At 39.7% G+C, this 27,500-nt stretch overlaps 1 protein-coding gene, 2 long non-coding RNA genes and 3 pseudogenes across 5 annotated transcripts in view; 2 read left to right on the plus strand and 4 right to left on the minus strand.

The window, feature by feature from the left end:
- The window catches only part of LOC138045501 (uncharacterized), a 4,363-nt pseudogene extending 913 nt beyond the window's left edge, over nt 1-3,450 (plus strand).
- Nucleotides 1-27,500, plus strand: part of LOC138045504 (lactadherin-like) — a 37,865-nt gene that overhangs the window by 9,619 nt on the left and 746 nt on the right. For 2 of the 3 annotated variants that reach the window (XM_068892039.1, XM_068892042.1), the window contains exons 2-4: nt 19,942-20,007; nt 26,523-26,842; nt 27,180-27,312. In XM_068892039.1, the coding sequence (XP_068748140.1) occupies nt 19,956-20,007; nt 26,523-26,842; nt 27,180-27,312 (505 nt within the window). In that variant the 5' untranslated portion in view covers nt 19,942-19,955. Of the gene's footprint in view, nt 1-4,169; nt 4,276-19,941; nt 20,008-26,522; nt 26,843-27,179; nt 27,313-27,500 lie in introns of those variants that run through there. The other variant, XM_068892040.1, reaches the window with a different exon arrangement.
- On the minus strand, nt 2,794-4,096 carry LOC138045503 (uncharacterized; annotated as a pseudogene).
- LOC138045505 (uncharacterized) lies at nt 6,239-10,423 on the minus strand. The gene is made up of 4 exons (XR_011131594.1): nt 9,704-10,423; nt 9,217-9,272; nt 7,681-7,789; nt 6,239-7,211 (listed from the first exon to the last, which is right to left on the minus strand). It is a non-coding gene; the product is annotated as an uncharacterized lncRNA (long non-coding RNA).
- On the minus strand, nt 10,430-12,429 carry LOC138045506 (uncharacterized). Its single transcript, XR_011131595.1, has 3 exons — nt 12,172-12,429; nt 11,847-11,952; nt 10,430-11,296 (listed from the first exon to the last, which is right to left on the minus strand). It is a non-coding gene; the product is annotated as an uncharacterized lncRNA (long non-coding RNA).
- LOC138044695 (uncharacterized protein PF3D7_1120000-like) lies at nt 23,497-24,361 on the minus strand (annotated as a pseudogene).

A 27,500-nucleotide genomic window follows, 5' to 3' on the forward strand; every position in this document is an offset into this window, starting at 1 on the left:
AGCAGCGCAGTCTAGAGTCTGAAATAGCTCTCTCAATATACATCCCATATCCAATTCTAATGAAATGGCATGAGCTTGTTGGAATCAAAGACGAGAGAGGAAATGAGTTTGACTACATTGACCTTCTTAATTTTTGGATTCCTGGTCGATGGTTTAAATTAAGTAAAGAAAACGGATCAAGAATCAAAGGAAGATTGAGACGTGAAGCTTGTACAGTTGTAAACAAATACACTGGGATGAAAGTTGGTGGTAGGAAGAGAGAAGAGGTCAGCAGGAAAGGGCTAACCCTTAGTATTTATGAAAGTGAGCTTGTGGTACCTGATGAAATAGAAGACAATCTCTCTGCCGCAGAACAAGAAGTAAAAGAATGGAAATTGAGGTACAAGAATCTTGAGAAGGAGAAAGAAAGCTTGGCAAGGGAAATGATGGAGGCATTCAGAAGAAAAGAAAATGAAATGGGAGAAACAGTTCAAATTGCAGAGAAAAAGTTCAGAGATATTGAAGACAACAACAAAGAATTATCTGAGTACATACAAAATTTAGAGACAAAAAAATGGTTTTCTTTGCCAAGTGAAAACTATAGACAAGTTAGGGAAAAGACAGCTATCAAGAAGACTTGAAGAGCTGAAAGAAAAATCAGAAATTGCCCTCTGGTTTCTTGAATCACATGGACTCAAGCTGTCTTTTCTCAAAGTTCAGGAAACAGCCAGTAATGAGGTCCACACCATTGAATTTGAGCAATCATCAGGAAATAATGCTGACCAGGAAAACTTAGAAACTCTTCTATTTTTACTAGACAGATTCTGTGCAAGTGATGAACTCTACCATGAATTGTCTCTTCTGTCTGATGGCTTACCAAGGTCTTACTTGATAAAACAGAGGGGGACTGAACTGAATAAACTCTGTCACATTGAAAGAACACCAGGTCAATACCCTGGTGCACAACTTTCGTTTTCTGAAACTCTAGAGAATCACATCAAGCAATTTCTGGTTTCAAATCCAAACCACAAAATTGATGAGCCAATAAAGGTTAAGATCAGTTGTGATGGTGCGAAAATGTCAAGGTCAGCAAATTTCATGATAATGTCATTCTCACTACTGCAAACAGGGGATTTAGTAATGTCATCAAAGGGAAACAGAACAATTGGTATAGTGAATGGCCCTGAAAAGTATGAAACAATTAAGACATCACTTTCAGAAATTATCAGTGACATAAATTCTGTGAAAAAGATCATGATTAATGACAAGAAATTGCTGTTGAATTATTTCTCGGTGGAGACTACAAGTTCTTGTTGATGGCTATGGGTATGTCTGGAGCTACCTCAGACTATGCATGCCTCTGGTGTAAGGTGCACAAGCTTTTCAGGTGGGACATGTCCAAAGACTTGCCCCATTACAACCAAGAACTCAAGAGAACACTTGAAGAAATTAAAGAGTTAAGTTCTTCTTCAAAGAAATTTTCATGTGTCAAAACACCATTATTTACCATTGAGCTTGACCACATCATTCTTGATGAACTGCATTTAATGCTTAGAATAACTGACAAACTAACTGAAAATTTAATCACAGAAGTGATGGAGAAGGACGGTAAACAAGATTTAAACAAGTCTCAGCGTAAGGAAATGGGTGCAAACCTGAGTACTCTAATACAAGCAATCAACGAACTTGGCATAACTTTCTCTATTTGGGAGAAAAAAAATGCTGATGGTAAGGGCAGCGGGTCATATGACTGGAGTAGCCTTGTTGGGTCTGACAAGAAAAAACTGCTGAAACTCTTGCCAGAAAAACTTGAAGCACTAGATATCCTGTTCCCAGAAACAAAAGCAAAAGTCATTAAACTGTGGAAAGATTTTTATTCAGTGTACAATTTAATCAACTCCCAATCAAATGAGAGTGACTTTTACCTTGCCATTTTCCAGAAATCCAAAGTCTTTGTAAATTTGTTTTGCTCACTTGGTAGTATACGCATAGGCTATGAAAAAAAGAGAGTGACTCCATACATGCATGCATTGGTATATCATGTACCAATGTTTGTAAAAAGTCACAATAACTTCAGACAGTTCACCAGTCAAGGCATTGAGAAAAATAATGACGACGCCAAGAAAATATATTTCCAAAAATCCAATAAGTGGGATGCGGCCCGGGATGTTCTGCTTTTGGAACACAGGCAGGAGGCACTAAAGCACTGTGAAAGAGAAAAAAGGCAGTACAAAAAAAGAAAAGAAGCATACTGGCAGGATGGCATCATCGAGACACGAAAAAAACCAATGAAGGCATGTGCAAGAGAGCCACAATGTTATCACAATGAAAGTGATGTACAAGGAAACAACTCGAGCACAAAGGAATACAACAAAATGACAGTTAAGCAGTTAAGACAGGAAATCAAATCTCTCGGTATCAATGTGCCAGGGGTTGCAAAGATGAAAAAAAGTCAATTGGTTGAGATTTTGAAACAAAATCAATAACTATGTGGGGGAATGAAAAACTAAACCAAAATTAAGCAAGCAGCGATAGAGCTTTGGATAGATTTGCTTGTGCTCTACAAGCAAATCAGTAGCTATGGACCAAATGCTGAACGGTATCTTTACGTTACACAAAAGGGGAAAGAATTTATTGACATGTTCTGCTCAAAAGTGATGAGAGATTAAACTGCAACAAACAGAGAGTCACACCATACTTGCACACAATACCCTACTATGTGCCATATGTTAAAAAAAATTGTTCTATTGTAAACAGTTGACAGGGCAAGGGGTGGAAATTCCCTCTTATACATTTGTATAAGACAACCAGAAATCAAAATAATAACAAATATTTATTTCAAGAATATATCTTCATGAACAATGTATTTTTCTTTATCCGCATTTTTTGTACAATATTGGATACAACACTCTTCCTGAAAAAACCAAAGAAACAACCAGGAAAAGAAGAACACTGTTTGTACTAACTTTGGAAGTCATTCATATCTATTATTTTTATCTGGTGTGCTGAAAAAACTTAACGTGACCATTACAAATAACTCAAACAGTTGAACCATCACATGCTCTCCTATTTACAACTATTATTAGCTTTTCAACTGGAATTAATGGAGCCTGTTTAATCTCACCTTTAAGAACAATAAAGCGCTTTTTTGAAAATCTAAGAACAGGTTTTAATTTTAGAGGAAAATCAATAGTAGCACCTTGGCCTAACTGGTCTAGATAACAATACCAGTAGGAGGGTAGACAAAATCTTTTCAAATCATCTTTCTCACAAAGCATAGATACCCCATTCTGTGGCCCTTTCCCCTGTCCTTTAAATATGTACCTCAAAACGTCATGGTCAAAGGAAATTTCTGCTGAATATGTAGCTTTCACAGCCCTACATTTTAAAATTCCCAAAATAGCCTCACTAAAAACAACAGCTGCCTTTTCCAGTCTTTCAATGCTCACACATGGATTATTGTAACCCCTGTAAAATTTGGGTGAAAAGAAAATTATCACAACTTTGGTGAAAATGGCACAAATTATTATGATAATTTAACAACAGCAACTGATGGCAGGTTCACAAGCAGCAAACCAGCAAACCAAAATAAAAAGAAAATTTTGACTACGTTTGTACTTATGAAATGGTCTTCATTAGCGAGCAGCATGTACACTCAACAAAATGAATCCATCCGATCGGGACAAAACTATTGGACTAAAATCGTAAGTGAACATACTAAAAATGCACACACAATATTGACCTGATTAATTCGTTAGACAAGTGAGCTGAGGGTTCCCACGAACTTGTCCAAAGTGGCCAGTCCTTCCATTTTACTAAGTATTCAGCATCCTGTAGATGTTCAAAATCAACAAAAAATATTTTAGGGCTCAACGGGATGATAAATCGAGCTCTAGCTGTAAAACTGAGTGATACGGTTTCATGAAAGTTGTCGCTTACCCGAGTCCCTACTTTTCTCATGCTGATCAGCCTCTCCACTTGGTAGAGCTTTGAACCTGGTTTAGCTTTTTTTTTTTCCTTTGAAAGAAGTCACTAAATCTGCTGAGGAAAGGTTGTGAAGCGCCTTGTAATTGACTCGCTCCGTCCTTCTCGATTGCTCCATGTTGTTTTCACAATTTGACGCCAGTGAGCATGCTCCGTTGGTTTCAAGGGTAACCGCAGACACAAATCATCGCGTGAACGAAATGTCTCGAATTTCTGGTAATGGCTTGACGGATTAACGGTGTCACTCGGAGTCGTTTCAGTCTGCATTCACAGGATCAACTAAATACAAATTAATATCAGTTTGAGAGCAAGGTGTGATAGATTTTTATTAGAAGAAATTTTATGAACGTCTTACATACATGCCGCAGGAAAGAAGGACCGCAAGAGTTTTTTCGTGACAATGGTTTGAATGACTGCCTCTCATTCGTTAGTGGCTTTCGTGGGTAACAAGGGTCGAAAGCGCACGGTGAAAACTAAATTGGCTGCCTCTGCGTCTTGGAAATTTAAAAGTTGTAAAACATCAAATAGATTTTTATTTGCTGCTCAATGAGTAGGCATTGTATGTTGATTACAGCGACATTTTCAAGGTTCTTGCGTTTCGTTGGATTGTCACCTTACCGCATGCAGTGCACTAATTATTAATTTTTCAGAACTGATACTGATGACAATACTGTATTGTTTTCTGAATGTTTTTCATTGCTTCACTGTGAACGTTAGAAACCGCGTTGCAAATGATTTCTGATTAGTTCAAAATGATCTTCAATGCATTTTCGCTTTCGATCAGGAACTTTGTCAATGTTTTCAAATGCATTACATATGATCCGTAATGCATTGGAATGTTACAAAATGCGGACGTATTCTTGGGTTGCACGTGACGTCACAAAAAAATATAATACAAAACTAAAGAGCTGTTTGAGATTTTATCTTGATCAGCTACAAGAGCTTTTAAAAATATATCTGTTTGCACGTTTTCAGCTCAGAACCATGCTTCGTTTCGAAAATAGAGCAGTTTTTCATAGTGCGTGACATGTTGACGGCTTTCGAAAAACATGCCAATTGCATAAAAACATCGATTTCCCTCATGTTTTTGTGACCTAAACAGCCAATATACTAGAAGACTTGTCTATACGAATGTTTGCTGGCTCATTATACAGCAGAAAGTGTTGAAGACAGCCAAACTAAATTCCAGATGTTTCTACAGGTTTCCGGCCGCCATGTTGGTGTACTTCACCAGTACACCAACATGGCGCCTCCGTACTAAACTCTACAAATTTGAGTAATACATTTCGCCGAATAACTCAAGTACGGAATATCGCACAGCCCTGAGACTTGGACCCGTTGTTTATTTATTCCTCTTCTATAACACGGCGAAAAAAGTAGCGTTCACCCGCTAGGAAAACGATCGGTGAATATTGCAAAATGCGGCATTTTTCCAACATTTGCTTGCGTTTTCCGAACGTAAAATCCAAGGTTTTCTGTTTGTTTTCCAGCCAGTGAACTCGAGTTTTCGTTCCATTATCCGACAGTTTTCCATCAGGGTGAACAACAGGAAAACAAGCTGTTTTCCAGGTGTTTACCGCCTGGTTAACGCTGTGAAAACAGATTGTTTTTCGTTGTTTTACTGGCGTTTTCCAGTCACAAAACAGCGTGTTAACTGGTGTTTACTGGAGTTTTCTCTCATTGTCCTGGTGTTCACCGCGCGGTTAACGCTGTGAAAACAGATTGTTTCCAGTTGTTTACCGGCGTTTTCCAGTCGCAAAACAGCGTGTTAACTGGAGTTTACTCGGAGTTTTCTCTCATTGCCCTGGTGTTCACCGCGAGGTTAACGCACGCTAACAGGTTGTTTTCCATTGTTCACTGGTGTTTTCCAGTTTCAAAACAACGCGTTCAGTGGAGTTTTCAGCGAGTTTTCTTGCATTTTCGCGAACAGTGAATGCACGGAGAACACCAAAAAACCGCTTGTTCTTCAGCGTTCACTAGTTGGTTAACGCTTAAAAACAAGGTGTTTGCCTTGAGGGAAAACGCGGTGTTGTCACACGAATGCACCTATTTTTCTGCATTTGCGGCTTCTCCTTTTCGCTGGTATTTTACATGCACTTTCAAATCAGTTGGGTGGCGTAGCTTACAAATTTGGCTGTATTTACGTTTTCATCGACTCTGAGTTCGTAGCTGTGACGCTACTTTCACAATGAAATTCAAATGATTCAATGTTGTTGGCAGAAGAACTTGACTCCCTCCCTGATTATGTCCCCAGAAATAAAATATGAGATACATGTATACCTTACACTGTTTTATTATCAATGACTCAAACAGACACTTGCCTATTTCTATTATGTACAACAATACCAAAACATTTATTTATACTATATACAAACTGATAGCTACACTCTTTTAACACATGATAGTGTTTTCTTGGTGCAAGCTAGCTTAAAATATTAAGTAACAAATTATATGGAGATGTTTTCCTATCACTGGTACAAATACTGTACCCTGCATATACATTTTATCATTTTTATCATGAAAGTAAAAAAAGGTGAACAAGGATGTCAGCCAAATGTTTTGAATGTGTGAACTGCACGACAAAAGAACAAAAAGGCACAGAACAGTGTAACCTCAATATAATTGTGTTGTACCAAAATGCCTATTATAAAACATACTAGTCTCTATGTGGGATTGTATAATTATTATACAGTCCCAGGTAGTAAACACAACACACTACCATTAATTCAATTTGCTGTGGACTCATAGGTGCAGCCTAGTTTGATTACTGTCACAGTGATGACTGAGGGTGCGTTCGATGGGAAAAAGATCTCACTAATTGACCCTGACAACGATTTCCCACAATTGAAATCCGTGACAAAATCTGTTTTATGTTGTGTTGGATTGGAAATCCGAAAGATCCAGATTTTAAGATCTAAATTTGGATTTCCCAATCGAAAGCACCCTAATATCATCCTTGATAAAAATACAGACTTAGGAAAAAATATTTACAATTTAATGGCCCAGAAAAGTTTCTCTGGGACTTCATTATGTCTTCTGTCGCTGGGAGGGCCAACCCTCCTGTTTACACACTGCCTCCTCTGCTGGTTTGACAGTCTTTCTTTGCGGCACAATTCCAAACCATGAAAGAAAGTGGATACCTCCTCTGCTCTCCAGACAAGAGGCCTTGTAACCAGTGTGTCTTGCTCTTCATCTGATTCATTGGATGAAATCAGGTAGGAATGCAGAGCTTCAAACTTCTCCAGTTACTGTGGAACAAAGAAATTTTGTCAATAAACTTTGGTCTGTATAAAGACTGAGGTAATACAAAGCCACACGAAATGTATGAGAGAATTGTTCTTAGTGGTGAAAGCCATCATGACTACATGTGTTGCTTAAAGTAACATACTGGGGTACAACAAGCATTCTCCAAATTGAAAAACTGAAGGATCATACTGTGCATTGAAACTGATTTTTTTTCTGGCCATACTTTTCTGATTCTAAGGAATCCGAATGTAACATAAAATACTTCTCAAGCAAGCTGCTGGTGTACATAAAACTACTTTTACTACATTGTGTATGCACCAAATCATTACCGGTATTTTAGAAAAATCAACAGTGATTATGAATTGACCTCTTGCCCTCCAAAAAGGATGAAGACATGATACGAAATGGTTCTCATTAACCATTATTTTACTCTGTTTACTTTTTTGAAACAGCAGGCAAGTGAAATCTCACCCTTTTAGTTCTTTGCCTTCTTTTCTGCTCCTGCTGGTACTGCTCATATGTACTGCTGTCCATCTGTTTCCTCTTCTATTTGTTGGAGGCAAAGTTTCAGAAATGGCATCTAAAAAATCAAAAGTTTAATCACAGCTTAAACATTGTAGCTACAAATATTACTACATAATATATAGGAGGATATTACAATGTACATGGCTGTGCAGAGATATGACATTTCTCACGGAGTGTTGAAAAATATTTCACGAGTGAGTGCAGCAACACAAGTGAAATATTTTTCAACACGAGAAGAGGAATTTCGTCTCTCCAAGTAGCCATGTAATATTTTATTTATCATAATATAAACACCAATGAAACACTAAATCATTTCACAAAAGGCATCGAAAGGCCCAATTTTCATATGTAACCACAGCCACAGTAATCTTTTCATGTGTGAAGATATCATGTTTTTGCACGAAAGCTCACTTGGTATTTGTTTTCATTCATTCCACTTTATTATTACATATCAGACTCTAGTAAATGAGAGCAGCCAAAGCCGGCGGCTTAAATGGCATATGGTCAGCAGACAGAATTTGAAGAATTTACATTAATAAAAGAAGGCATTAACTATAATTATTACAATACTACTTAAACAACTAATTATGATTACTAAATTTACAAGCACACAAGATAATATAATCCAATAAATCACATAAATAAGTACTCCTAGAACAATTGTTTGACCCATAAAGTATACAAAATTGGGGACAGGAGACCAGATTAAACTACATTGTTTATAAAATTAAATACTGAACAGGCCATACTTAACACTTAATTATTAACTAATGACTACAAAAAACTAGACACTCAGCAGTGTAATCCTGTAAAGCATACAGCATACAGCATACAGTATTTCATTGGTATTTATATAACAAGTTATAGTATGCAACAAAAAATTAAATGTGACCACTGTCAGGTACCACTTAAGTTGCAATTTGTAAACATGCACCAAAAAAGAGCAATTTTAAATTTAAGCTTGACTAGTTCTTGACTAAGGGAATATTTACTACTTCTGGTGAAGTACTGTCACATACAAATATACAATGTACTCCAACTAGAAGAAAACAAATAGTACTTTGCTTCTGTTTCTTCTCGTTGTTTTGTTGCTACTTCATGGACTTACCCATTCTCAAAAATATTTTGTAATGTGGAACATCAATATTGAGAAAAAATGTGGTACTTCCTAATGAGAAGCTTCATATTAATGTACCACCCATCACCTTATTATCCAGTTTCCACTCCTTTATCTGCCAAGTGTGTATTAGTGTATTGACAAACCTTAAAGATGATCTCAATCAAGTGTATTACTTATTTAAGTGTGTTATGTCTTTCCTCAGATAAATTAGAATATATAAACTCAAAACACAATTCATCCATCTGGACAAATTTTCCAGTACACCATGATACACAGACTGTCAGTTAAAAATAGTCAAAACATAAGCTTGCCCTTACCCTCATACTTATACAATGACAGTATTATAATTGTGAATAACTTACTTCTTATCAGTACACCACGAAAGTCCCGGTCAATCCATCTTGGAACGGACGTAGTGCTGTTGGTGATCAACAGTAGAAACAAAAAAAGAATTTTACTTAGCTCTAGCTCACAACAGATCACGAAGTATTTTTAAGTTTCTATTGCTTTTCCTCAAGTGTATTACATGGTCTTTAACCCTTCAAAAAAGTTCTTGAAATACAAATGACAATATCTTCAGAAAGAAATTGTTTTCACACTGTGACAGCTATTGACTCACCAACTTATTTAGAATTCTCTCACGGAAAGCTCTGCTTAACAGAAGCAACCAATCAAAAGGTGTGATAAAAATGAGCACGAAATTTGAAAACGGCCCTAGATTTTACCTTCGTTTGCACGTGTCTACACAGAAGTCATTCCATGAAAAAAATAATAATAATCAAGCTTCTGTGGTTAACACTGACAATGACAACGCATAAAAAGGTAAAATTATTCCGCTAAGTTTCTTACCGAAAAATCGGGATGGCGAGATATTTTTCTTTTTCTCGCAGAGCTCGGTGATGTCAACGCCACTTCGCTTCCAGTTGATCCCTCGACTCTCTAACGGCTTTTCATTTTGGCTTCCAGTGAATAAATACGCTCTTCCGTAGCTCTGAAGCCATCCTGTATGGCAGTCCGGTCCAAGGTTTTCCTGAGAACTGTATCTGAAAAGTCCGTCTGATTTCCTTCTATTATGCTGAGGGAGTTATTAATGTCCGACAATTTGCTCGCAAGACTCTATTGATCGGATCTTTCCAACTGTTCTTGGACTTCTTTAAGTCTACTCAAGATCTGACGGAATTCAGAGGCATTCGAAGATCTTTTCACTGACATTTTCCCTTACAGGATTCAATCAAAGCGATCGCGAAGTCGAAGTGTTGTGCGAAGCACGTTTTCTCTGCATGCATTCTATTATCAAACCTACGGTAATGATTGTCAGCGGCTTGCTAAGTCTCAGAACGTATTGCATGTAACAACAAATAATTTTTGAGAAGTTTCGAACACTATTGTAGTCAGTAGACGCCCTCCACCTGAAAAAAAATCGACGGAATACGATGTGGTGATGTCCGACCAGGAAAGATTCGTTCATTTTTTCGCCACTGCGTGAAGGTTAAATCATTCCAGTCTCATTTGCAAGACAGGCGATAGGTATTTTTCATTGCGAGGGTCAACTGGTATTCAGTGCATCCTAAGCGCGCCCGTACGGAACGAGCAGATCTGTTTATAGTCTGCTACAGATCTGCTGGCACATCTGTAGCAGATCTGCAGACAATCTACAGATGATCTACAGATTATCTGCAGATCATCTGCAGAATGTCTGCAGAATGTCTGCAGAATATCTGCAGAATGTCTGCAGAGCGTCTGCAGGGATGATCTGCAACAAGTCTGCAAATTTGCAGACGCTCTGCAGACGAAATCAGCCTATCCGGTTTAAAAAAAGCCCACAAAATGCACCAATCAAACAACGTTTATTTAAAAGACAGAGAGAGGAATTCGGTCTGTTATTCATCAAAAGTAAACGATTAATGCTGATAGATACGCAAAATAATATCACCAGCAGGAATTTAAAGTATTTTCTTAGCGTGACATTTTCAACGCATTCCAAATGAATTAAAAAAACCCTCGAGTAGCAACCACTGCTTTCAAGAATCTAAGCCTCGCGTAGACTGCGAGCAACGAGGGAACTTGCTCGCAGGCTAGGCTTTGCATGCTTTTTTTTTTTTTTTGGTTTGCTTGGCAGGTTATTTACAGAAACGAGATCGAGTAAACTAGATACTGCCCACAGTCTTTCAGAGTTCTCCAGAACCACTTGTAATTTTTGCGGTGTTTGGTGTGATTCGTTATCCTCGCCGCACCGCAACACTGATACACGGCGTCTGCAGGCAGAAATTACAAGTCCGAACAGCGATTTCATGTTTTTCGATTCTTCCAGATTCAGCTGTAGGTAGGTGGCTGTTCTGCTGGAGGCGCGAGTTCGCCCGACGTCTTATTTCTTGGGAAGAGACGAACAGGGTGTTGGTGGCGTAGGACCATCTTCTTGCGGCACGGCAAAACGTTTGCGGCCTGGAAATAAATGATGGAAACATTTTTTTCTTATGGACGAACAGCAAGAAACTGGCAGAATTGTGCAACCACAGTGGAAATACTGTATTAGGAATCTGCTGTGTTTTTTTTTTTAATTCTTGCTGCTAGAAGTGCGATGTTCTGTATAGGCATTTTGTCCAGTCTCTGAGCATCAGACTCAGTGTACATTTACGGTATTGCTATAGTAGTCAATTTATATATATTCCGATGGGAAAACCTCCATACATGCGATAAAATGAATGAGTAATTAGATTTTGCCTGAAACAGGATAAAGGATGACATAACCTCAGACTAAAGGGCATCAAGTTTCAAAGTGATATTCGTTGCAAAGGTGGCGCGCTTTTCGGAAATAATAGTGAAATAAATAATGTAGCTAAGGAGAAGAACGGAAGGTAACTGGAATCCTTTACCAAAGAATTAAAGAAAACTCCCTCGCGCACACAGTGCGAAGAGGATACGGGTAGGTAAATTAAAAGACGAAATAAAATCTAACAAAACAGGAAGGAAAATCGTGATAAATAGCATTTACCTTCTCCAGATTGTACTGATTTTATGAAAACAACTTTACAGTTTTCTTGCTGCCTAAGAAGACAGAGAATATCATCCTCTTGATGCTCCGGTATCTCAACAGTTAACTACAATAAAAAAGCAAAAGCAAAAAGGTTTTCAGACAAGGCACAAAACGGTGAAGTAAAATGAATAACTTGACAAAAATATAATTCGGCTCAAGCATTCTTAGTCAATGATAGCCTGCGTAGCATGAGCGGTTTTGGTTGCGGACTAGGGCAGAAAAACCGCCCGGCTTGACAAAGCCGCCATGCTACGCAGGCTAAGTAAATGATCGTTGTACTCACCCTCACTCGTTTTGCTGCAGTAGATCCAAGCATTTTTTTACCCTTGTCTTCGTCTAAAATCATCTGCAAGTCGCTAGCCGTGATCCTTGGTCTACGATGTTAACGGGTCGAGGTCTCGAATAAACCGAGTACGAGTGACAGCTCCCCCAGTCCAAGGTTCCTTATATAGGCAGAAAATGTGACGTTGACCCTCGGAACTATCGTGTTTATACCACAAGCGTTTTTACCGCTATCACGCAACGTTTTACTGACAAGTTGAAGGGAAACTTCCTTAATTAAGGCCGTTTACACGACAGAAAAATTTGGTTCCGGACCGGTCAAAAAAGCGGTACGGACTCATAACTTTTGTAAAGGAACACTGGAGTTTCTGCAGGGCCATAGGCGCCTATGGCCCAGTGAAAACTCCTGTGTTTCTTTATAAAATTTATGGGTCCGTACCGCTTTTTTGACGAGTCCGGCCCCAATTTTTCTGTCGTGTAAACGGCCTTTTAGTGCTCATGGGTCCGTAGCTTATTGAATGTCCAGAAAAGTGATCAGATCTGAGGAGCGCCGGAGTGTTTTCGATTTCAGCGTCGGCATGACCTTCACGTCAATCACGACAACTGATAAGAAAAACATCTCATGATGTAGGCAAGAAAAATAATCACAGTACAGTAATTTAACCATCTTATTGCACTTTTTATGATTCATTCACGAGTTGACTTCAACTTTCGTATAGTTGTTCTATCAACACTCATATGTCGATCGATCAAATGTTTTTCCCTGAGCGTTTGGAGCTGAGAATTTAACACCAATGCACCCTGCAGTACTGCTCATAAATTCTATTGAAAGAATGTGTCAGGTATGGGTGCCTAATTGCTATATAACTAGACCCTCCGTGAGGGTACACTGGGTTGCCTGGTACGTGCAGCCCCGGAGGGGGGGGGGGGGGGGGGGGGGACTCCCCTATGGAACACACGGGTATGCTAGTCGGAAATTTTAAATTTAACCCCTGAGGGAGACCATCTGGGCGTGGCTCAAGCTTTTTGTGACTCCTAAAGGAGACCAATCTGGGCGTGACTTAAGCAAATTTTGACCTTGGCGGCTTAAAATATTGGCGCTTTGCCCGAAACACCCTAAGCGAGACCAAAATCCAAAATTTACACCCCTAAGCGAGACGACGAGCATCTCCGTCTGTTTCATATGGGAGTCACCCAGAAGTCATACCAGCAGAGGCCCTTTGGCTCACAGGTCCTCACACGTTCGTACGACGAAACAGATCCTTTTCTCAGGTTAAAAACCTGGCTACTGGCCTAACTCTTCTTCCTACTTTCCCAACCGCGAGAAAACCGCGGTAAATCAGCCATCGCCAAAAAATGTTTTTTTTTTCTCAAAAAATATTTAAGTTAGGGGGAAAAATACATCATTTTAAAGCTAAGAAAATAAGCTTTCCAACAGCATATAACTTATTTACAGAAAACTGAAACATTTTATAAAAGCGAAAGTTGAACGAAAAAATTTACAAAAAATAACAGTAAAATATGTTTTCTAGGCAAAATTTGGTCATTTTAGCGTTGATTACGAATTTTTGGATGCAAAACTAATATTTTCTGCAATTTATCTGCCTTCTTGGACATAAATTCGACCGAAAACTGATAAGGCACGAATATTTTTAGATTTTTAGGAATAATAGATAACGTGGCTCAATGCGTAATGTGATAATGCGATAAAAGTGTCAAATTTGCGACCCATTGCTAACGGCAACGGAAGCGATCGCATTACGAATAATTAACCTCTGTTGCTAAAAACCACTCAAATAACCGGTCAGTGTAAAACGCAGACTGCAGACTGCAGACCAGGGATAAAATGCAGACTGAGGGTAAAATGCAGACTGCAGACTGTGGGTTAATAAAATAATAATGAAAAAAGAGTTATAAGAGTGTTAGTAGCCGTTTGTACTTTCACACTGAAACCCCAACACAGCTCCCATCACTTTGGTTGCCCCACCGCATGTTTTATCGAACTCTGTAAGAATTGAAGCTGTTTGAATCCTTGTTGTTGTTTGAAAAAGGACAGTTTCGTTAAGTGAGTTGCTTTTAGGCAAAGAAGTCACCACCCCGTAATTCATATGCCCAAGATACCGGGTTTTTGTAAGTTTCTTTTTCTGTCAAGTGTGATAAAGTTTGACAATGAAATGAGCGAAGTCAAAACAAAGATCACAATCGCCCAACTGTTGTTTATGCAAAGTCAAAATTTACTCTCCAAGACGCGTACGACGTTATTTATCACCAGGTAATTCCATCATTTTGGAAATAGCAGCTACTTTATTATTCATCTGCGTCACAAGTTTTCACTGATTTTGGGGCTCATTTTGTTGAAACTCAAGCACGCTTCCAACAGGCTGTGAACCCTTCCTGCTTACAGAGCAATACTAAAAAACTTCTCCCATATCACATTTGAACCTTGAGCTCGAAAATTCAATACACAACATGATATTATAATTCACAAAGGCAGAAAATACCACAGAATCCTTTTCCAGCGAAAATTTTATTGAAACAAACAACATATTTGCTCTTAGAGGCGAAAACCTCTTCCTATTTGATTGCGTGCGTGAAGACAAGAAACTCAATTGTGTCAAATTACCATGTACTTCAGGTAAATACTGCTCACTTTGATTTCGTCTCGACGGGCGATAGATTGTTGTCGAAGTCCAGTACTCGTCGCTTTTGAGATTCATGCCTAGTTTATCCAACTGACTTCCATTATTGAGCTCCATAAGGGTATATTTTGTTTAAGGATCCACTAAAACGCCATTCGCGTTGCATGACTTTCGACGCCATTGCAGGCTAAGTTAATGATTCTACTGTGTCCACAAGAGAAATCTACGCAGTTCCACTACCCTCTCGATCCTAAGAAAATACGCGCAGAAGGCTCTATACACAAAGACACTACTTACCAGGGGAGTGACAGGCAAGACTTTTACCGACACGGAAAAAAAAAAAAAAAAAAAAAAAAAAAACGAAAAAAAAAAAAAAAAAAAACAAACAAACTAAACGTAGACCTCGACTGGGTTTGCCCATAGGCAACCCAGTAATAAGGATAAATTAAGGTCGAAAGAGTATTTATCCTTTCATTTAAGTGTTCAAGCGACGTAACATTTGATTTACTAACACGTTGTATGTAAGTGGCTGACCATTTATAAGCCTCTTTATACTAACGCATTTTAAATTTTCGACTACCGTTTTATCTGTACAATCGAACTATTTTATTTATCTCAAAACACACCAGTAATGACTGATCCAACTAAGGTTTATACCAAAGTCACGATGCAATGATGATCTATTGATCCGGTTTTTGGGCTTCAACGTGTTGCAGATCATCTGCAGACGCTGCAGATAATCTGCAGATCTGTTGTTAGTCTGTTTTTCGTCTGCAGTCTTAACATCGCGAAGTGTATTCAAGCTCAGCGTCTGCAGTAGACTGAAAACAGACTCTGCAGACGATAAATTAGTCTGCAGATGATCTGTTTTTGTCAAAACAGATCTGTTGCAGATCTGCTTTAGATCTGCTCGTTTCGTACGGGCGCCATTCATTTGGAATGCCAGTTTTTTTTTTTTTTTTTTGAAGTGTTTGGACCAGCCTGTTTTATTCCAGTCCAGAGAATCAACTGCAGTTGTTAAGTGGGGGAGATATACTTTGAGGACGAAAATGTTCTGGGAGTAACCAGTTTGGCTCATTTGGTGTACAGAACTTGATGTTTTTGGACCAGCTTGTTTTTATACCAGTTCAAAGGACAAAGTCACTTTGTGCTTGTGGTCAACAAATTTGTGAAAGAGAAACTGCTCTGGCTGTCATCGGCTAAAATGACAAACGTAGTGTGTAAAAATTATTATATTACATTATTTTAGGGTTTTCTTAAAATGGGATGTGACAATTACTGAGCAAAGTAGGACCGTGAACCATGTAAGTTATTTACCAATTATACTTGTATCCGGCAAGGGCTACGGGTCAATAGCTCATGAGGCAAAGCCGAATGGGGTATTTACAAAAGCAAGCATCAGGCTTTTTGTTACTCGAGGACTCAATAGTCCTCTAGTAGCAAAGCCAATTAAAATGCAGGATTTGCATTAGTCCACTAGTTGGGTGATACTAATGATTTATTATGATTATCTTTTCCTTTAAAGTCATAACCAGATTGCCTGATTCGACATCATGAAAAATGTAAATAAGGGCCTCCATTCATTAAGAAGAGATGTTTGGTTTTATGGTGCTGTCATGCACTTAATAAAATAGTTCTATATTGTTTGATTTGGTATAATTTTTTCAACTATGTTTACCTTATCCCAAAGTCATTTTTAATTACTTCCCTTTAAAAATATCAGAACACCATCCCCCACTACAGATGTCAATAACAGGCAAAAAGGAACCGAAAAAAATAACATTACTTCTGAAATATACAGGAAATATGAAATGCTTTTACTTGGTAAGTTATGTGAAAATGCATGATGATGTTAAGTTAAGGGCACAGCAGTGACAAGGTGTTTTTTTTTTTCAGCAGAATTAAAAAAGTTGGGTCATATTATCACTTCTGACTTTATTTATATTATTTTAGAGGTAGTTCATGGTGGATTTCATGTGGTTATTCATCTCTCATATATCCCTTCCCTCACTTAATATGCTACATTGTGTAGATAGCAGTGCTTTTGTTAGAAATTGTCAGAGTGAGTCCCTGGCACTCACCCCATAAAAAGTAATGAGTCCCTTTTTTTTTTTTAAGGAAAATGTCACAGGGACAACCTCTTGTTTCTCCTTTTCAAGATGTATTTTGTATCTGATTTTATTTCACAGCATCTTGAATAAACACATTATGTTATGTCCCTCAACAAGAGTGCTCGATCTCGTTAAAATAATACAAAGCTAGTAACAAAACACAGTTTGTAGTTAAGAAATACTACCCAAAAAAGCTTACATACATCTTAGCGGAATCATGAACCGCTAATTCATTTTATTTATTCCGTTTAAAATGATCACTTAAACCCATTTGAGACATTCAGTATAATAATACAGCTTCACCTTTGAAGTTCAATACCATTTAGTTTACAAAGTCGACTCTGAGGCTTAAGAAATTGGCTTAATTCATGTTGAGCACACTCTTGTTTTACTTAGGGCAAACATCACAATACATGAAGTGTTTTCCCTTCATCGTACCGGAGCCATCCGTACGTTTAGTTACGTTTATAAATTTACTTTTTTCCTTCTGTGTACTATCATTGTCAACAGTAACGGTATCGATATCGACACCGTCTACTAGCAGCAAAAGCCGGTGACAACGCTCGGCCCAACAAGCTTTATAAGACAAGGGAAGCACATACAAACAAATTTTAAAAAATGGCTTTTAAATGAAAGAATGTTATCAAACCAAAAACTCTAGAATCAGCCCTAGTGTTCTCTCAGAGGCCTACATTGGAGGCGCAACTCACCATTTGCAAAGCGTAAGACAGCAGAAGGGCCCTAGCGTCTCGACAGGACGTAAGATTACAGATTCTGGGATCGGTTGCATGTGAGGACTCGCACCGAGCACAAACCCATGAACGCTGCCGCGTATTGATGCAAACCTTGTACCCTCTGGCCGATCTTATTGTTGCAATTTGAACGAGAACTTATATATTTGCGTCTTGACTCTCTCTCTTTTCATTGTGGTTTAGCTGCAAACGAATCAATCACATTTCGCGCACGCGCAACAGGCAAGGTTACTGCACGGCCCACTGTACGAGTTCAGACTGAAATCAAACACGGGATGACACGAAAGTTAAAGTGTGTTGTCGTTTATAGATTCGGTACTAATGAAACTTGAATTCCTCTACAGCATAGGTGGCGTAAAACGTGCGTAGATGCCACTGCGAGACTCAAGCGTTGGCGACCTGTGTTTGGTAGTATGGCGCTCTTCTCGTGTTATCTCAATTTCGTGTTATCTCGTTCGTGTTATCTCAATTTACAACTCATTTAAAACCTCTGCTGGCGAAACATCTGAATTTTTTACGTCGTTAGCTCTCATTGGAAAATTCTCTGCAACATCATGTTGACACTCATTTGGTCTGTGGGAATTCGAAAGTGCTCAGCCATGCCGGCCGTTCATCGGAAAATTGACATTTTGACGGTGTTTTCTCAGCCTGAGTTCAAAAAACACTTGCAAAATACCGTGTTAGATTGCTACCGAAAACGGGGGAAAACACTCAGGAAAACAGCGTGTTTGTCGGTGAAACACTCCTGTAGCAAAATGGACGTTGAACATCGCGTTTTCACTACGTTTTCCCAAACCTAAAAACACTTGAAAAATACCATGTTAGAACGCTCCGGAAAACAGGGGAAAACACTCAGCAAAATAGCATGTTTTCCGGTGTAATTCTCCTGTAGGAAAACCATTGTGGAATGCTATGTTTTCATTACGTTTACAACTTCAGGAAAACATACAATGAACGTCTCGTTTTCTCGCTCCGGATAACTGGGGTAAAATGTGCTGGAAAACACACTGTTAAAACCTATTTTCCTTGGGGAGGAAAATTAGGTGAGAACAACTTATTTTACCTCTGTTAACCAATAGTGAACACCGAGTTTTCCGCGCGTTTTCAAAAACAGGAAAACGAGCTATGAACGCGGCATTTTCCTGTCATTCACCCTTTTGGTAAAATCACCAGAAAACAAGGGCTTTATTGCCGTGTAACCTTTCCATTTCTTAACTCAATTTCTTAAATGGTAAGCGGTTTATGTTTTAACTTGCGTGACGTGCAACCCAAAAACACAAAACATGGACCCCAGATCCATGGACCACCCCTGTGGACCTGGTCCATGGACCCCTTCATGGACCCGGTCCATGGAACACCCCTGTGGACCACCCCTGATTTTGTGAGAAAAATCTTTTAGAGAGAGAGAGAATTGATCCTCGATCGCACTTATCTGGACAATTTCAGCAATTTTCTCTTATAGAGACGTGAAAAATTCAGGTGGAACACATGACCCTTGCGATGTGAGGACGGTTGGGCGCACTGGTCAATTTGTTGGGCTTGTTTTTTCCGGTGAAGGACTCGATGAACGAAATGAATGTATATTTGAAGTGCGGGTTATAGACGAATCACTTTGGAGCCACCAATTTGAAATAGATGGTATATAGGTGTCTATAAGAGACAATTGCTTAAATCAGTAGCCCACAACCATAAACGAACAACAGCCCTGTATTCCTGTTAAGAATGAGAGCAGGAGCCCGAACCAGAGCCCGAGCTCGATGACAAATCTCAAGAAACAAACTTGATGTCATAGCCGGGTGTTTCTGTTTTTTTGCGGAAAAGGTAGTCTATATGGATGTTAAATGCCGTGACACAGATCGTAGCCATGAGCTGGTCCACAGGGGTGGTCCATGGACCGGGTCCATAAAGGGGTCCATGGCCCGGGTCCACAGTGGTGGTCCATGGACCTGGGGTCCATGTTTTGTATACGGTCCCCAAAATGCGTTGAAATGGAAAAACGCTTCAACGCAGTTTTCATTAAGCCCGGTTTCCCCAGATAGGCACGTAATATTTCTGCCAATGCTTTAAGAGAGGATCAGCGAGAAGCATTCTGCTATCGACTAGGAACTACGTGCTCGTGGGAGGTCGAGGTTTTTAATCACGGACGATCAAATTAACGCCATAGGACGGCAAATGACGATCGGCTGGTTGTTCTTTGTCAAAATCAACGCCGGACCAGAGTAGAAAGAAATCTTCTATTCTCAAGTGCTTTCTTCATTGAATATTTCAGGTATTTTTTCACACATGAAGTTGACCATTCTGTTAATCGTTCTTTCATTTGCTTCAATTGTAAAAGGTAAGATTTTTCGTGTTATACTAATACATACCTCTTACTAACTGAGTCCGTACTATAAGTTACGGACCGAGTGTTTTTCCGTTGATTTCGCGCTTGGGCCGTAAATTAACGGGATTAAGCGAGGATCAGTTCAAAGTACCGTACAGACCGAGAAAACGAGTTTAGCGAGACATTTATGATATCTCTGAGGTAATAAGGTGGGCGGAAAAGAAACCTAGTTCAGCGGAACGGTCAACTGCCAGAAATGATTGGCATGCGTAAAAATTTGAAAAACTATGTCAGACGGTGTAATTCTCATAGGCCCTTTCGGAAAAACGGTGCATTGGTAATCAGGATAAAGTGCATGATGAGCTTACAGACTTCGGTGTGAGAGTGTCCGATCAAAGTTTTATAGTGATGGTTTGTGAAGGAGAATTTACCGTTTCTCATAAAGTTTTCTCGACCAATCAAGGTGGGTGTTTGATTGCATGCTTGTTGCGTTCGGCAGAACGCATACTATTTTCGCCGTTTTTCGAGATTTCTCCTGTTGTTTTTTTAATGACGCGACTTTCGATGCCAGTTGATTTTGAGGTTTTCGACGGACTGGCTGGCAGGGTGGCATTTCGCCTCGATTTCATGTGGTAAATCGGTAGCCATAGTGATCACAGGCATCCCGTCATGCGAAAAGCACTGGTTCTATGTGTGATCGCATATCATACTTTTCATTGCTATTTTAACTTTTTCAGTTTCGCCAAGGTGAACGAATTTTTTTCGATTTGTTCAAAGTATCTCCCGCCAATATTATTGATACTACGTAACAGAACATTAGGTAGCTGTGTGCTTGTGTGTTTTCTAGGAAACAGACGCCGGAATTCGCACCGCCAACATGGTATGATAAGGCGGAGTTGCGATCTGTAGACTTAGTTGCTTTTCGCAGAAGCGCGAAAAGAACCGTGACACCCGACCGATATTTTCCCTTCGGTCATCACAGTTGATAAGATGTAATGCCAACCATTTCATGTTGCTCAGCTATGGATTTCTAAAACACGACTTTCTTGCCAAATACACAAATCAAAATCAAATACACAAACATTGCATGTAGCTGGGTTGCCTTCGGGTCGAAATTCATTCGTGTTCATACGATTCGTATAAAAGATTTTGTCTCCTAAGATGATGAATTGTCAGGATTCCGTTAAATGACTATTCCGATTGAAAAAAGGGACGCATTACGATGCAGATGGCGTCTACGAAAGGAAATTGTTTCTCGAACTTTCAGATAAGATCAAGTGTCATTGTCCAGGGGCATCCAAGAACCAATTTGTTGTGAAATGTATTATTATACCCCAGTTAATGAAAATAAATGTTATTAAGGCATTTTCAGGTGTTTTTCAGTGTTGCTGGGAAAACATTATCTGTTCCTTTTTCTCAGCAAGACACATAAGAAATTTCCCAGCCAGCTAGATAAAATTGGTTGGTTTCCCAGCCAGCTGATCAAATTTATTTCCCAGCCAGGAATTCCGCGGGCTTTCAAATTCCTCGATCCAAAACGACCGAACAAAAGCGACAAAAGCGGAACAAAACAGGTTTTCTTTTTTTTTCTTTTTTTTTTTTTTTTAGTCGTCCTCAGTCTTCAGAGTTACTACAGCCAGCTCGGGTTGAAATGTTAGAAACAGTCAGTAATTCCCAGGCAAAACCTCTATCAATAACAAAATTTCCCAGCCAGCTCATCGAAACACCTGTATTTTTGCCAGCCAGCAAGATTCCTCTGGGGAACAGATAATGCGAGGAACAGATTCGTTGGGTGCCCCTGATTGTCAGATCATTGCACCCCTGTACTTTTTTCAGCATCTTATGAGAATAACATTACACGGTTAACATCGTTACCGGCTCACGAGGGCGTTCTAGACCATATATATTTTTTCTCGTCGTTTTAATTTTGGCCTATTTTATCTCAACGCTTCGGGCAACTTTCGTTCACGGTCATTGTGCGGTAGTCAAGAAAACCTTGGTCACGTGAATTCATTGAACCTTTTTATCGTCGTTTTGCATTCACCTGTGCTTTTACAGCTATTGCTCAACAAACTATTTGCTGTCGAGTTCTTGCCATCAACCCACCGCGAAACTTTTTGTTTGGTAGTAGCCAAAACGCGGGGCCGGGGCCGGGGTCGGGGTGCCTTTTCTTTTTCCCATTTTTTTTCGTTATTCTCCTGTACTGTTGTTTTCGAATGACCGACATGTCCTTCATTTATGGTGGAAATTAGTAAAAAACATTAAGGAACTTACCGTAAGCTATGAAAGTTCTTAAGGGACATCTTACGTTTTTCTCGAAATCGGACTTTGTTTTACTATTTTTTGCGTGTGTTTTAAAATCGAAGGCGGTTTTTGCGAGCATCTGACTTATTTTTTCCGAAAATCGGAGTTTGTTTTTTGAAATTAAGATAATACGAAAATGCTGAAATTGGAGTTTATGAAATATACGCCAACTGCCAGAAACACTGAAGACTTGCTGAGCTGCACACTTTAAAAGAGCATTGTAATGTTTACTTCTTGAGGGAAAAAAAAAACTGTATGATCGTCACGTAGTCACGTAGTCACGCAACGTTCGCATTTGCTCGTTTGCTCGTGTTGATGTCATGTTGTTGTCTATCTTTACTACAAACGGTTTGTAGTAAAGTCAGAGTCGCACGGGAACTTGCTAGTTAATTCTATTCGGACATCAAGGGATCGAATCCAATATCACAAAAAAAAAAAACACAACAACATTGAAAACAATTTTGCGAAAACAAGCATATGAGAACGTTGTGTGACGACTATCGTGGGGCTGTGGCTATGTTCTGTTTCGTTTTAATTGTATTGCGGAGGTTTTTAAGAAGTAAACATTAAAATATGGTTTTAAAATGTGGAGCTCAGCGAGTCTTCGGTGTCTCTAGGAGTTAGCGTATATTCCCCACAAAAACTCCAATTTCAATCTGAAATTCACTTAATTTCGAAAAACAAACAAAGATATCCCTTTCGTATCTTCCGTATGTTCCCTATTTTTTTGACTAATTTCTCCCTGATCTAAATCCTGCCTGCTCTTTCCTCAGTCTGTGGTCCGCACCGTCTTGTATTCTGCTAATAAGAATCTTTCCCATCACCTTCCTAGAAATAGGTAGCAGTGTCACTCCTCTCCAGTTTCTACATTTCTGTAGATTCCCTTTCTTCGGTATCTTAGATATCAGGCCCTGTTTTCACTGCTTCGGCACCTTATCGTCCCGCTAAATCAGGTCAAAGAGGTGCCCGAGTTCCGCACAGGTGCTTTCTGTATCAACCTTCAACAGTTCTGCTGTTATCTGGTCGATTTCTGGTGCCTTCCCATTCTTGAGAGTTTGCACCAGCCTTCTCTGTTGGTGGTTCCGTGTCGATATCCAGCTCCCCCTCCCCCACTTCTTCATCTGTCGGTGGGTTTGGTGGTGCCTCCCTGTTCAAGACTCCCTCAAAGTGCTCCTTCCATCTTGCCTGCCTTTCTTCCTAACTCTTGAGAAGTCTTCCCTCCTTGTTGGTAACCGCCGCTGTCTTCCTCGGCCCGCTACCGCTCAGCTGTTTGGTGATGTCGTACAACTCCTTAGCTCTCCCTTTCTTTGCTGCTGTCTGTACTACCTGGGCCTTCTCTGTCATCCACTTCCTCTTATCCTCTCTCACGCTTCTCTTCACCTGCTTATCCTTCTGACTATGCTGCTCCCTGATCTTGTTCCGTATCCTCTCTGACTTAGTACTGTCCAACGTTGTCTTGATTTCCTTCCTTTCGTCTATCACCTTCCACGTTTGCTGACTGATCCAGGGTTTGCTCTTTCCTTTTTGGAACCCAAGGACCTCCTCCGCTGACTCCACGTATGCCTTCCTCAGTGCCTCCCACAACTCCTCTACCTCTTCTCTCTCCTCTCCTCTGTTCTCCTCTAACCTCCGCCCCACTGCCTCACAGTACATCCGTTTTGTGTCTCTATCCTTCAGCTTGTCCGTGTTGAGCCTGAGCTTAAACTTTTTTCATGTTGGCATACTTGCTGAGTTTCAGCCCGAATCTTAGTCCTGACGAGGTAGTGATCGCTGTTGACATCGGCCCCTCTCTGCATTCTAGTGTCGAGGACTGCAGATTTCAACCACCTACTGATCAAAAGATGGTCAATCTGATTCTTCACTCTCCCGTTTGCCCGGACCCATGTTGCCTTAATTGTGAACATCTTTGTGTTGAAACAATGTTCCTGTGATGACCAGGCCATTTGCCACAGAAAAATCACAGCCTCTCTCCGTTGTCATTCTTGTCTCCCATCCCATGTCTCCCCATGCAACTCTCGTATCCCTCGTTGTCTCCTCCCACCTTAGCGTTAAAGTCGCCCATCACTACCACAATATCGTTTCTTTTGCATCCGTCTATCGTCTGCTGCAGTTCTTCATAGAAGTGGTCTTTCTCTTCTTCCTCTCTCTCGTTGTGTGGCGCGTAGACCTGTACCACTAACAGCCTCCTGATGCGGGAGTGAAATCTAGCTGTAATGATCCATTCGCTCACCGGGGTCCACTCCATGAGGGTTCTCTGTGCTCGCTTGCTCATCATAATGGCCACACCACCTTCTTGCACCTTTTCATCGCCAGCATACAGAGATTACTACTAGTTTACTAGTATGAATTGTGTAGAAGCTGTTCAAGTCCGTGAAATGGAGAAAAGTTATCATGAATATGCCGAAGTGCGGGCACTCACGCCATTGGCGCTTCGTTGTTTGAGTCAAAATATTTCTTCTAGAGTCAATTTTATCACTTTTCGAGTTATCTTTTCTTCTTTCAGATGGAAGATAAGGCTTTCGAAGATTTCTGGAGTGGAGCGTTGGCCAACTTTAGTTTTACTTTAGGATGAGAAGAGGAAAGTCGACAGCAGCAAACAAGAAAGATCTTGCTGCACGCGTTATTGTTGCTTTCGAGTCAAACGACCTGATAGTTGATTTTCGATCGGCTAGAAAGAGAGTATAACAGACTTCTGAGTAAGTGTGGTATTGAAAATCCACGAAATCTAGATGAAAGTGTTTGGTACAGCGATCAGTCCGCTCTTCACTATGTTCTCTGAAACAAAGCCCTCTGACACCGATTGTGTCGGCAAACGTAAGGCACACAAGGCCTACTCTTATTTTGAGAGATTGCATGTGGACCAAGTTCTGACTTACTCGCCGAAGGATTCGGATAATCTTGTTGTGGTGAAATGATCTGTTATTACGCTACCATTAAGAATTAACGAAATACTAAGGGAGTTGTGGGTTTTAATTTCAAAATCCACAGGTAATTGCTTTACTGCTCGGTCTTTCTTGTTTCCTGTTGTCGACTTTCCTCTTCTCATCCTGAAATAAAACTAAAGTTGACCAACGCTCCAATCCAGAAAGTCTTCGAAAGCCCTATCTTCCATCTGAGAGAAAAAAGATAACTCGAAAAGCGATAAAATCGACTCTTGAAGAAATATTTTGACTGGAACAACGAAGCGTCAATTGCGTGACTGCCCGCACTTCGCGATGTTAACGACAAATTTTCTCACGGACTCGAACAGCTTCTACACAGCTCGTACTAATAAATAAGCATAGAATCAAACACTCGCCTTGATTTGATCGAGAAAACTTCATGAGAAACGGTAAATTTTCGTTCACAAACCATCGCAATAAAACTTTGATCGGTCATTCTTACTCCGAAGGCTATAAGCTCATCATGCCCTTTATCCTGATTACCCAGCATGCACCGTTTTGCCGAAAAGGTCTATACAAGAGCAGGTCTGGCCCTGTTAGGCGGGCTGCCGGCTGGCTCATTTAGCCGAGATCCCGGTACATCTGAGAAAAACACCAAGAATCAAGTTTGCGATTATATTTGCCCTTTTTGAAAATAGGAGTAACTCTTGCCAATTTCCACTCATCTGGAAAGATACCAGTCTCAGTCGATTTAGCAAAATGGTGAAACTATGCTGGCAGCCCTTTTGTTTGGAATATTATCTAGTCCAGCTGACTTCCTGTCATTGAAATTTAAACTACATCCACCGATGGTGGTTTCAATGAGAACGGGGTTTTCATTCGGCGTGGGATATGTTTCAGGCTCTATATCAGATGTTGGAATTTCTGATGCCAGCCTTTCACCGATGGTTGAAAAGTGCAGATTTCGTTCTTCAGCTACTTCAAGGGGTTCAGTTGTAATTTGCTCGGCACTTTTTATTTCCGAAGTATTCCCGGATTAACTCTGAATGAAGATTTACTAAAAAACTATATATATTGCAACATTAAAATTAAACTCCCCTACGTTTCGAAGATGTTATGATCTCTATCATGGCAAAGGTTACTGCTTTTTGTGGTTGACTATACATGAAAACTGGAAAGTGCAAACTGTCTTTATCTGCGCAAAGTCTACCGATTGTCCGCAAAGAGAAACGAAATATCTGTTATATTGTGCCCTTAATTAATAAGATAAATATCTCCATTCCTCTCGTTTCTGGGACACGGTAATACCTTTTAACGTTCTGTCTTATCCTTGTTTGACAGCCTGCTTCCATCATGCCGTTGGTGTGGCTAATCGTAGTATAATTGGTGACGATCAGATGAATGCCTCCTCGGTTCAGTGCTCTTTATGCGAACCCTATTTCGGTCGTCTTAATTTTACTGCAGGCTTTGGCTGGGTGGCGCGAAGTTCAAATAGTCTTTTTGATTGGCTCCAGATAGACTTTGAAAGGACTGTTCAAGTCTGTGCTGTGGAGACTCAAGGCGATTTTGTGGGTTTGGCTTGGGTTATCAACTTTTATCTCTCTTTCTCGTCCGATGGAGCATCTTGGAGTAACTCCACATATGAAAATGGAACTCAAGTGGTGAGTTTAACCATTTGGGTGACTTCAATACTACTTTTTTGTAAATCTTTGAGCTGGTAAAAACTTTTTTCATTTTTTTTTACCCCTTTGTAAATTGGGATAGTGTGGAACATTTGAATTTAGGAAATCGGAATATGGCAAAACAAAAATTGCAATTTTATTCGGGAAGTCGGGTACAAGGGGTAACAAGACATGGATCAACTCCATCCCAAAATCGTCCTCTGTCCTATCCAGAGCTTGCCTATGCCACAACTGCGCTTTGCAGAAGTTTATCCCTAAACAATTAATTTTAACGATTTATTGAGTAATTGGTTGACTGATTGATTGATTGATTTAGATATTTACTAGACTAGGCGACTACAGTTACATTGACCAGAAAACGTTGCCAGTAACAGTATTTGCAAGATATATTCGGTTTCATCCAATTTCTCAACATTATTTGAATGCCCTGAGAGTGGAGGTTTATGAAGGTAAATATCACTAGTTCATTTCTTTGAATGTACTTTACTTTGCAAATAGTTGTATTTGTTTTAAGAACGTTTTAAGCCCGGTTTACACTACAGAAAATTTTCGGCACGGCTCGTGTGAAATTGGCACGGGTGCCTAAAAAGAGTTCGGCAAACTTTGTTTACACTTCACCATTTTTACCGTATCAAAA

This window comes from Montipora capricornis, chromosome 4, assembly GCF_036669925.1.
Source record: "Montipora capricornis isolate CH-2021 chromosome 4, ASM3666992v2, whole genome shotgun sequence".
In the NCBI taxonomy this organism is placed as follows: Eukaryota; Metazoa; Cnidaria; class Anthozoa; order Scleractinia; family Acroporidae; genus Montipora; species Montipora capricornis.